The sequence below is a fragment of the Stigmatopora nigra genome, chromosome 5 (genome assembly GCF_051989575.1).
Source record: "Stigmatopora nigra isolate UIUO_SnigA chromosome 5, RoL_Snig_1.1, whole genome shotgun sequence".
NCBI classification, from domain to species: Eukaryota; Metazoa; Chordata; class Actinopteri; order Syngnathiformes; family Syngnathidae; genus Stigmatopora; species Stigmatopora nigra.
The window spans coordinates 8,469,880-8,483,000 of NC_135512.1; the positions used below are offsets into that span (position 1 = coordinate 8,469,880).

Sequence of the window (13,121 nt, forward strand, 5' to 3'; positions counted from 1 at the left end):
TGTCTAAATTTACTGCCTCACTGTAACTTTCCAATGTCCAAAAGAGGCAGAGATGGACAATCTTACTTTTTGATTGAAAGGATGGTAAAAATGTTGCAGCTGTCCAAAGACGATCCAGTGGCAACACGGCAGATGCTGAAGTGCTAAAACGCTGTGTATGTGCCTGCAAATTTAGACGTGGACATAAAAGGGAAATGAAAACAAGATTAAAACACTTTTTTTTAATATGCATGTTGTTTCTAGGCAAATCTCCCCCACAGTTCTGAGTTTGCATGTTTGTCCTGGGCCTGCGTGGGTTTTCCCTGGGTACTCCAGTTTTCCTCTCACGTCCCAAATAATGCACGCCAGGCTGGTTGAACACTAAATTGACACTAAGTATGAACATGAATGGTAGTTTGTCTCCTTGTTCCCTGCAATTGACTGTCAACCAATAAAAGGTGTTAGACTACCCAGAGAAAACCCATACAGGCATGGGAAAATGATATAAACTCCACAAAGGAACAGTGAGGAGGATGAGCCAACGACTCACTAATGTGTATTTTCTGGGTTCCAATTTTGAAATTGGAACATTGTCTTATCAAGTTACCAAATTACAGGAAAGCCATTTAGCAAACCTGATAATTTCATTTTCTTGAGGTTAGTGGGAATGAACCTCGTTAAAATGACATTTTGCAAATGATTTCCCATTGAGAAACATGATGACGATCTTTAGAGAGTCGCTTTCTCCAAAAAGCCTCATCATAATCTTGAAGGAGATTCATTTCATATGTTTTAGATTAGTTTGCAATATTAAACCTGATTATATACATTGGCCAAATGATAACCATAATTGCACTTATACTGTTATACAGAGAAAACATTTTGTACTAGGATAGAATAGCATGTAAGATTCATGCTATTCCGACAGATGAGGATGTATAATTTGAAAAAGCACTAAAAGGGGGAAGGGGTGGGTTTGTGGTTGGGCACCGCCACAGTATCGCTTCTAATGAGCCATCACTGGGTGTGTCCTAAAAGATCTCAGCGAATATTTTAATGTTGTCGCTGATGGGAATTGCCTCATTGGATGAGCAGAGATGCAGAAAAAAATGTGGTATTTAGACTCAGGGTCATGTTTAAGAATGCCAACTTTACAACACTTTAAAGACCCATTTGTGGGGAAACTAGGATTGACTGTAACAATAGCAAACAGGAGGTGAGTCACATAAAGTCTCATTTGTGAAATGGAGACAATTACTGTAAAATTCCAGATAAGGCTTGCTTATTGAAAGAGAGCAATACAATGCTTCTTCCACATTAAAAGCACTCAAATCAAATCTGGTTACATCCAGTGTTAAATTATTCAGACGTGTGCATTGCGCTCATAAAACAACTAAGAGACAATAAACCACCATTTATAAACTTTTTAGTGATGATGTTGTAGAAAGAAAGTGGTTTGAAATTGACTAAGAGCAAAGAACACATTAAAGTAAATTGAAAAACGGGTCAATAAGAGAGTAATCCATTTTTTAAAAAATCAATACTGGTTAAACGATGAGCCCTGCCTGTTAAAAAAAAATGATTAGTATAATTTAATGGAAGGTGAGAGGATTGTTGGGCAAAGTATCAGGCCTTCCTAAATGCATATTTGTGTATAGAGTGATAACATCTAGAAACAGTGCAGTACAACTGTATGGATCTACAAGACTGAGCCAAATGCGGTAACATCCTATGTTTATTCCTTTAGTAAATATACTGAAATACACTACAATAAATACAGTGGAAGTCGGCACATTGCACTTTGTGGGGGTGGCTTGGATGACAAAACTAGTACCAGTTTAGTGATAACTGATGACGCTTTCACATCCTGTTTAAAGGAATTTCTGAATACATGCTAGACTATTGTCGTCAAGGGTTGTGATTCCCTAATAAGGGTGTTGTGACACCTGACATCTGTGCTGTAAGAGATCATCCGTGTGCTGAATGGCTGTAATGAAAAAAATGACTAAAAATTAAAATGCCTTAATAAGGTTTGCCTGAGACAATTAAAAATGCCATTAAAGTATAATGACAGTATTCTGCTTCAGTTTAATTAGGGGGGCATTTGTGTTTTTCATCAGGTTACACGTAAAATGGGGCATTCGACAAGATAGGCTTATTTTGGAACAAAGACGCACAGAGATGTAACAGGTAAGCTTTTCTTTACTTTGGTTGATCTCAATTTAAGCACAAAAAATGGACCATCATAATTGCTCAAAGCTACAAAGCACTGAAATGTGGTCACATTCAAACCTTTGTGCAACCACTCCACCAGTCAATGCTAACACTGTCACCCAAATTACCAATAAACACAGCTAAAAAAACAAATCTTGACATCAAGACTTACTGGATAAGTTTATGTTTCAGTTGTGCTCAATATAGGGAAGCTCATAATGTCTTTCTGGACAGACAGCAGTACACAAGCAAGGACTCTGATAAAGACTCGTTGTGGCTTTGGGTCAGACGTGTGAAGTTCTTTTTGCGTCACTTTCTTCCCAGATTGATTCAATCTGGAGGGGCAACGTATGTCAGCTGATGAGTGCGATGTCATCACTTTCAGAGAATCTGTTAGGATTAGAACCATTGAAAAAAAAATAGATGGTTAAAACAGTCCACCAATGTTGTCATAAACAGTTTTTTAATCTTTGTTAATTGATGCCCACATTTTGTGACTTCTATACAACAGAGGGCCTAAAAAATATGTTATGTATTTGTAGTTGTAATAGTAAGAATTATTTTGTGAAGTACAAGCACATTCACCTCACATTTCTGAAGTTTCGTATCCCTACTCTGGTCTTCCTGTTTAGTGTTTTCATGTTACTTCCCAGCTTCCTCCTTTACTTTTGGTATATCTATGAAGGGCTTTTTATATTTTATACTAATTTGAGCTTTCTATCTTAAAGATGAAATTAAAAAAGCATCAGCAGTTTTCCGGATAAGGGCCTACAAACAGTAGGATACAAGCCGATACATCAAATTCTGCCAAAATTCTATTCAAGGGCCTACAATCGAAATTAAAATCCAAACTAAACTTTCCTTTGTTGCACAGAGATTTGCAGCTGTTTGTAAAAAAGGTAAATGGGCAACTATCGTTTATCAACCACAGTATTTATCCCATATATGCAAAATGTCTGTCTTTGTGTATCCAAATGCTTTTTGTATGTACGGTATGCACACACAGCATTGCATACATGCTCACTTAGTTTCCAACATGGTATTCTCCAGGTCTTTGTAAGGACAAACCATCTAATTGAAAAAATGACAGTAGTAAAAGCAGTAAGGAGGATAAAGTGTAAGGCTGTGGAAGAAGCTACAAAGTTGAATGCCAAAGTGCAATGTCAAGTCATATCTTCCGCCCAGCTAACCACTGGGCTTTCATTTCCGTAGCTCTAAAGCTGTAGTTGCAACAGGGTGCCGATTAGAGTGCATTTATCATAAAGTCACAGACCCATCCATGGCTGTGAATCTGAGGTGGTGGACATTCCCAGTGTACACCCTCTAATCAGCCATTTCTGGGTGTATCCAGCTACCAATTTCTAAGTTGTCAGAAATAAGAGCCCATGCCAAACCTCAGAGATGAGGCAACTTCGCTGCACTCAGATGCTCACTGGTGATAGGGATTATCTCATTGAAAAGAAATGAGCAATTTGTACTGATCTCTACTTAGATAAACATGACTTATTTACTTTGACTTCCCTCGCTTTGCAGGGAAGCAACATTTAAATACAAATGCAATGAAAAGCCATCTGTTCACTGCAGTTTGGCGTCGAGTTCATGTGTGTGAGAATAGTGACACAAATGCAGTGTGTACATTACGTACTTTTCACAACAGCAGAACACCGAATACTGGGTGTAGAGGTCTGTCTTTTTGCTCTCCTCTGAAGTTGCAAAATCTTTCTGATCCCTAAGGAACTTTTGCAGATCTGTCAGTGGGAATCCATCCTTTTGGTAATTCTGAAAGTAAAAGGTAACGTCTAATAACAGGCATACACAATAACAGGGAGGGGGATTGTTGATGGTCTGGTAATATTTATATGTATATATACACAGTAATCCCTCGATTATCGCAGTTAATGTAGACCAGAGATGGTCGTGATAAATGAAAAAACGTGAAATAAGTTCACCCCTATTTAAAAATAAAACAAAAATCCCCCAGAAAATAAATCCGATGTAGTGAAACCGCCAAAGTTGAAGCCGCGATATTTGAGGGATTACTGTAATTTATATTACAAGCACAAGAGTAGTACCTTGATGGTCTCGTAGGCGTCAGTGATGAGCGCAATGAAGAGCGACAGCACCATGTAAATGAAGAGTGAAATGAAAGAGTAGAGGTAGGCCCGACTAAAGAGCCAAACCAATGTGTTTTTGTCCTTCAGCTGGGCAAAAGTGGTGAACATGTCATCACCATTCAACAAGGAAAACAGACACTCCGCCACAAGGCTCAGGCCTTCAAACTAGGAGAGATAGAAGGGGCAAACATTTATAAACACAAGTAATCACCATTCTTGTGGAATTGCAAAAACATTTCTTCTCCCAGAGGGATTGAAAAAATGACTGCAGTCAATTTAAACCATTTTAGTCCTGTTGCAAAACGGTGTTTAGTGCTTTCAGTGCATGTAAACTGACTCATAATTGAGTACAGTACTTCACTTTCATTGCTTTCTCTTGTATGTTTGAGAAACAGGTTTAGTGAGATTTCTTATACTAAATGGAGTTGGCCTACTAAAGAATAGGTACACAAGAGAATACTGACATCTAGTGTCAGCATTTTACAAGATATACTATTGCATGAAAGTTTTTCTGAGTGCACTGTACCCAGGGTTTTATAACCTTTCCATGCTGCTGCTGCCCACGTGAAGAGTGGAATTTATAACAGTTCATTTTCCTGCTCCAAATAAAAACTAGGTAGTTACCTTCTCATGATACGGGCCCAGCACTATCCAGCCACAGAAGGTGTAACCAAGATAGATCATTCCAGCACAGCAGCAAAAACGCAACACCTTTGGAAAGGCTGCTTTCATGGTCAAAATAAGCACCTAAAGATAGCAATGCAACCATGTTAAACTGTGTGTATGGGTTAGGGTTAGACAAACACACACAAACACACTTACATTGTATTTTTGAAAGTAGCCTAGATAGCGGATCACACCAACCCACACCAATAACGTTGATGTACCCAGAAATATGCTGCATACGTCATAACTGGTCAAACTCTGTGGGTAAGAAAAAAAGGGAAAATGAGCAGATTAAGACAAATCAAAAATTATATTCAGGACAATTAAGACAACATCTCTAGACTAGATATGATAATAATATGAGGCCACATCAATATGTAGCCAGAAATAATAGAATAATTTGGAATTAAGTGTCCAAAATAATCTAGTGGAAAGGCATTTGGGTTGAAAATAAATATTTTAACAATATCTTCTATATACTATTCCCATGTGTTCCAGCTGTAGTCCACTTTGTTTCTATACAGTAAAAATGCAATTGATGTTCTACAAAGCTAAATGTATACGTGTCTTGTTTACACCCCCATCGCTATCACTAATGTGTAGTTTGGTATTCAGCAACATTGGTATGATAATGCAACTTGGTTCTCCATTTTGAAGCGCTTATCGGGCCACCCAAAGCAGAAGGGGTTGTTGTACACTTGAATAGTATTTTAAGCCTGGTTGCTGTACCATTTTTTGGCCAGTAATCTTACACATACCTGCTTTAGGTCAATAAAAGAGAACACCGAGTCTTTTTAAGATCCGAAAGCAATTAAAATATGATGTAAATAACTCTTTGGTTTGGAATTTATACATCATTTTTCAAAGCATAATGTATTGGTATACTATTTTACCTTTGCTTGAATTTCCATCTTCAGTATTGAGCCAACTATGGTCAAGAGGTCACTGACAATGACCAGCACATACCAGCCATTTAGGAACTCTCCCTGGTCATCTTCACATACTTTTCGGTTGTAATTTTCATAGAGAAATCTGGAGAATCTCTAGAAGCCCAAATAAATGAGTGTTTTCAGCATGTTTAGGGGGAAATGACACTGGCTTGAAAAAGACTGACCTGCATTAATTTGACGGCTAGTACTATGGAGCGGGTGCATAGCAGAGCTGACGTCAGGCAAACCACTATCACAAAGCCGTCAAACACCAGAAGATAGTGAGTATTCTTCTGAGCTGAACGATAACAAAATTGCAGAAGAGAACATTAATCTTACGCGTAAATGGACCACCTGTTGTTACTGATAACCAAAGAAAACTGCCTGTCATCATAACAAGGTCCCAAATTGGCATTTCTGCCGCAAAATATTTAAAAAAAAAATACTCCAATATGTACATGCAATGAGAGTTGTGTGATATTGAACTTTAAGTATTTTGTTAATTAATGCAGTAGACACATAAAAACATTAACAAAACGGCAAGCAGCATTGTTCAAATACCTGTTCCAGATATTTTCCAGCCTCGGCAAGCACTGCTCTGTGCATCAATGTCCAGGAATAATTTCACCTTTCCACTGTGACACTGGTTGTCAAATGTTATCTGGTGAGCACACATGAAAACTGTTTATTAATACATTGTAAGTATGGAGATTCAGCACGGTTTTGCATTGTTGAGTTTGAACACTGCAGATACTGCTTCATGTAACATATTTACATAAGCATTATAACTGTCATATGATAAAAAGTTAATCATTGGAGGACATCCATCCATTTTGTTTTTACAACCCATCCTTCCTAGTGTTATGGCAAAGTTGAAGCACATGAAATGATCCTGATTATAGACATATTTTGCCTGAACCCAACATTGACAGCTTTGTTGTGTTCAAACACTTCTTTTAGTTCTGCTGTTGTCCTATATTACAGTATATTAGCATAAAGAAATGGTAGAACATAAGAAGGATGTTTTTTTTCAATTATTTTATAATATTCAGCTTCCACTTTGTTTATTTTTGTTGGTTTTGTAAACTAATTAGGGAAGAGAATTGCTCTGAATTCCATACCATGACAGAAAACGAGTAACAATCCGGTAACTCCCGTGACCGCACTGTTTGGAGGTTGATTCCTTTTAAGTTAAAGTTTATTTTCACGTCCACCAACCTGTTAATGAGACACAAAATTATTTTCAGATATTTAGGTGAGTAAATGTGAAGATCAATCGAATACCTGTAAAAGGCCAAGTCAAAAAAAGATGCATTCTGGGTTTTCCATTGATGGGAGGCCTTTGGGTCAAGAGATAAGCAAACTAGAGGCAGAACAAAAATGAATAACCCGATTCTTTATTCCAAAACAAAATTGTAGCAGAATATGAAACTTAGTTTTAATGCACATGATATCAGTTGTTTAGGTTTTGTGTTCTGGATGGAAAGCTCACCTGTTTCCAATTGCGCATCTATGTCATAAAGCTCATCCGAAGGTGCGACATTGCCCCTCCTGTAGAGTTTTTTGCAGATAACCAGAGGCAACAAGCCACTATCTTCATCCTCAGCGTAACTGATGGGACCCACAGCGAGCCGGTTTAGCTGGCTAAACTGTAAATACCAGCAGCATCACAAGAATTCACTGATCCAGGCCAAATTACATACAAACACGGGCACGCGGACATCATTGTCTATGCTGGCTATACCAAATTGCCTATATATCTTCAATATGTAATCATTGACTCGTAAAAATGATTTCAATGGTGACAAGTGTGTGAACTTGCCTGATCCAACACATAAAACAAGCTGTCATAGACAGCTTGTTGAGAGTACACCGCAACGCAGTAATCGTCCTCGTCCACACCACTGTAGTCCTTCAGGAACAAGTTTTTCAAGGCCATGGCATTTTCTTCTTTGTAGGAAACCACCAGCTGGTTGTTGAGGCCAAAGAGGACGAGCTAAAAGTAACAAATGTGCATCTAAACATTGTTGTCACACTTCTAGTGAAAATCAGTATCTAACGCATGGGTGTCAAGCAAAAGGTCTTGAGGACAGATCCATAATTTTTGTGGTCGGGTAAAACATTAAATACGGTGGAAAAAATGAGCTGAACTGACGTGTTTCACTTTATGAACTAACTGCAACTATGGAAATGAAACTGAACAAGTTTAGACTTGTTCAGTTTCATTTCCACCTAAGAGGGGGGGTGGGGGGGGGGGGTTCTCAGGCTTTCCTTTACATGTTGCAACAATATAAACCAGGGGTAGGGAACTTGTGGCTCGGAAGCCACATGTGGCTCTTTCAAAGAGTGCATATGGCTCTCCACTAACCTGTGAGATAAAATATGGAGACTGTGACACTATGACCACCTCTTCAATCATAATTTGTTTTTTATTATGATATCCCTGATACTGATTTATTAGCAACCGCATAACATTGTTGTCAAAATAATTCAGACTTTTTGTACTTTAAAAGTGGTGAAATCACACCATAAAAAAATCACACTTTTTAATGTAGTTTTACCATTCAAATCTGGGAATGGCTCTCAAGAAATAACATTAGAAAATATGAATTGTTTATGGCTCTCTCTGCCAAAAAAAAGGATCCCAACCCCTGATTAAACTGTCAATAGCAAATCAACCAAACTTCATGTATGCAAGTCGGGCTCACTTACTTCTACAATCACGTGAAAAGAAAAAAGGGAACTTAACACAAAACCTCAACAACAAATGCAATTGATGGGTTTAAAAAAACCAGCCCTGATATTTGGAAACATACTTGTGTGGTGATCATGACTATCTTGAGGATTTGCACACACAGTTTCCAGGGAATGTGTCTTCTAGCTCTGTATTTCTCACATGGACTCATAAAGTAGAACTTCAGATCATCCCTCAGGTTTTCCTCCTTGATTTGGTCCTGAGTTGTGGTTGAACTGTGGAATAATAATTTTAAAAAATCTATTATCTATATTTATTTACACACATTATATATATATTTTTTTCTAAACTGGTCAAACATTTTACACTATTAGTTGAGGATAAGAAGTGCACTGAAATGACCACCATACAATAGTTACTTTCATAACTGTCACCCAACTTGTTTCAGGAAGTTCAATATTTACATTTCATGTTTATTTCTCGGTTGCGAAACATTTGGAAGTAAGTGCACAATCGTTGCCTTTGGATTGATAAGAAATATGTTTTTCCTTTAAATGATATTTGATCTAAAACACAACACATGTCACGTTTTAATATTAAAGCAGGAGTGAAAGTTGCACATCCAACGACAATATATGGTCATTGCAAGACCCAAAGCACCTTTGAAATAAAACTTACCTCACGGAATTGCTCCTATCAAGATAACGAGTTAATAGTTCCATGGTGGATGGATAGTCCACGGTTGTCAATGACCACGCGTGGCCATCAACCGTGACAGCCACCAGATGCGCTCGCCACAAAAGTGCCTGGATTACAACCGTGCCAATCAGCACAAATCAGCAGGCGACGCATGGGTGTCAAGCAAAAGGTCTTGAGGACAGATCCATAATTTTTGTGGTCGGGTAAAACATTAAATACGGTGAAAAAATGAGCTGAACTGACGTGTTTCACTTTATGAACTAACTGCAACTATGCTAAACTTGTTCAGTTTCATTTCCACCTAAGAGGGGTGTCACCCATGAAGACCACAGGGTGGCGCTGTGGGAGAAATTCTAGCGCGTCTCACATGTAATTTGCTGTCGTACAAGTGATTTATAGATATATTTTTTTCTCAGCACAAAATACACGCCTTTACTGTTTACAGTACCCTTCACAGCGTACATTGGACATCTATCTTTGTATATATGATATCTTGAGTTCCACTCATTGACCTAACAATGGTTGCAACAGCGGAGCTGTCACTAAAATAAATTAATTATTAATACAAAAGATAGTAAAACACACATTGAATAGTCTATCAAGTCATTTCAAAGCATGTCATATGATTTAAAACATTTTGCCATTGTCCGTCAAGGTCTTTAATTTATGTTTGTCTAAAATCAGCCACCGTAAAGCCTGATTTTCTTCTGTAGCCGTCGGAAATCCGGATTTAAAATGTTCCCCTTTTTATTTATATTTTTAACGTCGTTAATGTCTAAATCTTGTGCCGTCTCCTGTCCATGCGAGAGATCCGATTTATGCCATCAGATACGCGATGAAAGAAATTTCGAGGTAACTTTGCTGACCATCAAACACTCCTAAAACAAGTTTATTTATAACAGCATAACTGGGATTATCTACTAATACCGTTATTACCCTCCTGTAGTTTCCGTTACTATTAATTATATTGTCAGGTTTTAGTTTCTAATCAAATATTTATATTGGAATTTGTTGAAGGGACTTAATTTTAATTACTCCCAGTGAAAAACTACATAACGGATGTGTATTGTCACAACAAATAAACAAACAACACAAAAAAGAATAATCAATACATAAATAATCAATAAATACTTAAGTAGTGACATAACAAGTAGCCAACAATATAAATAAGAAGTGCACAAATAATATCAACAACAAATAAATAAATAATCAATAAATATTATAAATAAATAAAAATAGTCAACATAATAAGTAGGCAACAACATAAATTAGTGGTCAACATAATTAAATAGTCAACATGAATTAGTGGTCACGTAAGTGGGTACAAAAGTGACTAAAGTCCATAACAGCAGAGTTTTACTGCAAAATAAGTCTTGATTTGGTTCTCCTAGATGCAGAACTCAAGTTGAAACTTAATTGAATTTGGATTAGATGTTAAGATTAATTTGGATGGAATTAAAAATAAGATTAGAGTTATTTGTGTTGTTTTTGCACTCAGGTGTTTGTGTTCGACGTGGGCGGGAAGACATGGAAGTCGTACAACTGGAGTATGGTGACCACAGTGGCCACCTTTGGAAAATACGACCCAGAGCTTATGTGTCATGCTCATTCTAAAGGAGCACGGGTTGTACTCAAAGGTATTGTTTTCCAACTACCCTCATTAACACAAAAGCATTGTTTTTTTTTAACCTACTGATGTAAATTTACATTAACAAAAATGTTCAATGGAGGCTTCATGAGCCTTTGAACTGAAATAGGCAGTCTTGTTCTTTGCCAATCTTGTTTGTCTTTTATACAAGGTGACGTTCACCTCACTGACATTGTGGACCAATACAACAGGACGCATTGGATAACAGAAAAAGTCAACCTTGCCAAAAATCAGTTCATGGATGGGATTAACATCGACATTGAACAAGCAGTGGAAAAAGACTCGCCTGAGTACTTTGCGCTAACAGATTTGGTCAAAGAGACGACTGAGACTTTCCACAGGGAGATTCCCGGTTCTCAGGTAACCATGTCACAACAAAACACACCTAAAGCCACCCTGTTCAAACCAACCCTCATTTTCAGGTGTCCTTCGATGTCGCCTGGTCTCCCAAATGCATCGACAAACGCTGTTATGACTATGTGAGCATCGCCGCCTCCTGCGATTTGCTCTTTGTGATGTCTTACGATGAACAGAGTCAAATACTTGGCAATTGCATTGCCATGGCTAATGCACCTGTCAATCAAACTCTTAACGGTACGTGGTCTACTTGAGTGCCAGGGATGAACTAACCAATCATTGACATTCAGTCTGCTCTCCGTCTCTTTCTAATCAGCTTATGAGGAGTATTTGAATTTAAAGATCGCTCCGAAGAAGTTAGTGATGGGTGTGCCGTGGTATGGCTACGACTACCCTTGTCTCAACCTCACACAGGTAGGATATTAATATATAGGAATGCCTCCACACCATCATTGGTTTGCAGACTGTATAAATACAATTGTATGACCGCCAGGATGGCATCTGTTCTATTGCCAAAGTGCCATTTCGCGGTGCTCCATGCAGTGATGCTGCTGGAAAACAGCGATCTTACAGTTGGATCATGAAGCAAGTCAACGACTCTTTAACAGGTCGCCTGTGGGACAGCGAGCAACTGGCGCCCTACTTCAATTACGAGGTATGTATTAGCTCTTCTTTAACGAACTTAAATATGTTTTAACATCTTAACCCATAGTTCTAAAACCATAAATAATGTAATCAATCAGCTAGGAGATATAAAAATTGGCTCATAGTATCAATGGGTATACAGTACATTCCTAGAATATACTTTATAAATGTCACTGTGACCTGTCAATGAATAATGACGAGGCAATTTTCATTTGGAAATGAATGACTGTATTTAGTCAGCCATGGGAAGAAAAAAATACAGTAAAAAAAATTTGGCGACTAGGATCCATGTGAATACATGCTTAGCATATACTTACCAAATTGTGATTCATTGGACAAAGGAGTAGCCATTTTAGTTAGTGTCATCCCAGGAAGAACAAAGTAAGCGAGAGCTTGAGACCTCCCTCTGGGCAGCCCCCAACTAGAAGTAGTCTATTGTAGTCCCACTACTGACCTGTAGAAGGCAGCATAGCAACAGGTCATTGTCATTTGGGTCATGGGTGTACTGGGGCCAGCTGGCTGCGATTGGGCAGAGCAAAATGCATGGGAAAGACTCAATATTGTAAATAATGAACAGGTTTAAGATTCACTTTTCAGAACTGATTTCATTCTCAAATTTCCCTTTTATCATTGCATGAAAATGATTATTATTCAAGATATTATTTCAGAGATATCAAAGCTGCAACCACTTGAATACCATAACCAATTTTCTACCCCACTTTTTCACCATCAGGAGCCAAATGGACAGATTCATCAAGTTTGGTATGATGATGCAGAGAGTATTTGCCAAAAGACAGATTTTGTCAAATCCAAAGCTTTGCGAGGAGTGGGAATGTGGAATGGCAACATTTTAAACTACAGCGACGATCCGGTTGCTAAGCAGCAGACTACAATAATGTGGAACGCTCTCTTTGGTTGTGATCTGGCTTAAAATTTACAGGCTCCAGACATTTACTGCAGCTGAATTCTTGAGTCTAAGTTAACATTCCCCCGTGGCCCTAACACATTGGCAGGTCATAGAAACATACATTCACTTCAGAATTTGCATCACTTTTTTTAGTTTTCTGCTTTGAATACACCAAACTATGAATAAATGCTGCTCTTGGTTTGTCATATTTTAACTTGATTATTGCCAATAAATATCTGACTATGCTAGTCATGCTAAATCTGGTTTG

General features: G+C 37.9%; 2 protein-coding genes across 2 annotated transcripts; one reads left to right on the forward strand and one right to left on the reverse strand.

Annotated features, from left to right (window-relative positions):
- Nucleotides 1-2,163: 2,163 nt before the first annotated feature.
- On the reverse strand, nt 2,164-9,646 carry mcoln2 (mucolipin TRP cation channel 2). The gene is made up of 14 exons (XM_077716979.1): nt 9,276-9,646; nt 8,719-8,872; nt 7,725-7,898; nt 7,395-7,551; nt 7,187-7,265; nt 7,024-7,120; nt 6,464-6,563; nt 6,088-6,200; nt 5,867-6,016; nt 5,130-5,231; nt 4,932-5,054; nt 4,266-4,472; nt 3,839-3,972; nt 2,164-2,583 (listed from the first exon to the last, which is right to left on the reverse strand). The coding sequence occupies exons 1-14, from the start codon at nt 9,317-9,319 to the stop codon at nt 2,547-2,549; spliced, it is 1,671 nt and encodes a 556-aa protein (XP_077573105.1). The 5' UTR covers nt 9,320-9,646; the 3' UTR covers nt 2,164-2,546.
- Nucleotides 9,647-9,824: 178 nt separating this feature from the next.
- ctbs (chitobiase, di-N-acetyl-) lies at nt 9,825-13,112 on the forward strand. The gene is made up of 7 exons (XM_077717181.1): nt 9,825-10,148; nt 10,795-10,933; nt 11,096-11,304; nt 11,367-11,538; nt 11,618-11,715; nt 11,795-11,956; nt 12,680-13,112. Exons 1-7 carry the CDS (start codon nt 10,032-10,034, stop codon nt 12,875-12,877), a joined length of 1,095 nt encoding a protein of 364 aa, XP_077573307.1. The 5' UTR covers nt 9,825-10,031; the 3' UTR covers nt 12,878-13,112.
- Nucleotides 13,113-13,121: the final 9 nt, after the last annotated feature.